Raw genomic sequence first — 2,003 nt, 5'->3', positions numbered from 1 at the left:
TATATATGAAGGTGCTTCAGCTATAAAGGAGGGAGGTAATACTTATTTAGTTCCAATGTTTAAAAATGCTTCATCCTTACCTAAAAGAAGGAAATCACCTTCGGGCATATAATGCTCCGCCTTGCGGTGCTCTTGTTATTTATTTGATTTATGTTGGAAGGCACATTAAGTCTTAAAATAAACTGATTTCATTCTGTAGCAGTGGGTTACATGTGTTTTATTATGTTTAATAATGAATTAAGAACAATGTGAGATACTAGTCACCTGAATAAAACTGCACTGAATTTCAATCAAATTATTTATCAAAGAGGCAGCGAACTTTTACTTTATAAAATTTAATGACACGATTAAGGTACAAACAAATGTATAAATGTAAAGAAAAATCAATTTCGACTAATATTTGTAACTGTTATATCACTGTTGTTATTTACATTTTGTAATAACATTTTTGAACCTGTTTAGCACACATTTCAATATTGGTGCATTTGCAAATTTCAAGTAAGATCAAGTTAGATCTTGTCTTCTGAATCAACTTATATAATCACAATATATCCGTTGTTATATTAAACACAGAATTGAAGAAGAATTCGATCAATTTTAAAACACCTATATTGGTGTATCTGAATGATTCAGTACACAGTCGGTCCATATATTTATATTTATGTTACGGATCAGATGTGAATGTAAATGAACTAAGACGAATTGTTAGTTACTGAAAGATCCGAGGTCTTGTAGAAGCTTGACATATACACAAAATCGGAGGAAGTACATCTTCCTGGTCTATGTTTCCATTGAGCGGACTGTCTACCGGCACCACATTTCATTAAGTTAAGTATTTTTCCTATTTCATTTCTGAACTGCTTTGTTGAAGCATAAAATATAAAAATACTGAGAGCAAAATGAGAAGCACCGATTGTTTCTATAAACACCCTCGCTCCCCAATATGAAATAAAAATCCTCCATTGAGCATCGTTCCTCATATCTTCTAATGGCATGAATTTACCAAAGCTGAATGCGTCAAGGTTCTGTATTGTATACGTAATTGATACGGGAAGCTGTGTTAGAATTCTGAAAAATGAAATACAAAGTAGGGTTTTTGTTGCTGGTCTATAATTTCTCGATTTATGTATTCGAGAAGGTCCATTGGTTTCAAAGTTCAAACTTCTGTGTCTATTTATAACTTTATGTGTCTCACGAAGCACAAATATGTTAAGAATAAGTGTAAGAGCTGGAACAACAAAGAATATAGTACTTTCGGTAACAAACGACCATATTGTATATATTTCTAATAGTTCGTCGCCGCTGCCAATTTCACAAAATCCGTCTGCATCAACTGTCCAGAAATATGCCTGAGGCATTGCCAAAATAACCACAATCACTGTAATAATTATTACAATTTTAGGAGCCCTTTGGCGTTTGCTAAACCTTTCACCATGAAATGGTTTATATATTGAAATGAAACGTTCCATTGTAAATCCGAGCACGAGCAATTGACTGGCGTATTGTGGAATTAAGTAAAGAACGTTCCAAAGTTGACACAGAACTTGACGGCCAATTGCAGGCAATCCCCAGAAATATTTCAAGTAAAAGAACGTGTGTAGTAGTTGGTATACAATATCACATATTGTTATGCCTGCAAGATATGTTGCCGAGGAATTTAAACGTTTCATTCTAGCTAATGTCCATATCCTTAATGAAATTAAGTTTCCGACGTAACCAATTACGTACCAAAATATATGACAGATTCTTCCAAAATCTATGATAGAGTGCAAATGATATATTGTAATAGGATATATAACTGGATATCCAGTAAATTGTTCCTCAAACCAAGAATGGTCAGTTAAATTCGAATTATTCATGTCGGAGGAACTATTACAGTTGCTGCCACATTCCATCAGTGAATGATTCATTTTGATATCACAGTTTGTTAAAATATTCATTCTTCAAATATATCTTACAACTACATCTGGAGGGGTGTAGACATTTCCGTTATGAGCATATTC

At 33.3% G+C, this 2,003-nt stretch overlaps 1 protein-coding gene across 1 annotated transcript; it reads right to left on the bottom strand.

Annotated features, from left to right (window-relative positions):
- Window positions 1–321: 321 nt before the first annotated feature.
- LOC132724930 (P2Y purinoceptor 2-like) lies at window positions 322–1,670 on the bottom strand. Its single transcript, XM_060709917.1, has one exon. The coding sequence runs from the start codon at window positions 1,668–1,670 to the stop codon at window positions 693–695; it is 978 nt and encodes a 325-aa protein (XP_060565900.1). The 3' UTR covers window positions 322–692.
- Between the last annotated feature and the right edge of the window lie 333 nt (window positions 1,671–2,003).

The sequence above is a fragment of the Ruditapes philippinarum genome, unplaced genomic scaffold, assembly GCF_026571515.1.
Source record: "Ruditapes philippinarum isolate M1 unplaced genomic scaffold, ASM2657151v2 ctg3854_1_1_1_1, whole genome shotgun sequence".
NCBI classification, from domain to species: domain Eukaryota; kingdom Metazoa; phylum Mollusca; class Bivalvia; order Venerida; family Veneridae; genus Ruditapes; species Ruditapes philippinarum.
Note: the sequence above shows the minus strand (reverse complement) of the source record. Positions and strands in the feature narration are given on the sequence as shown.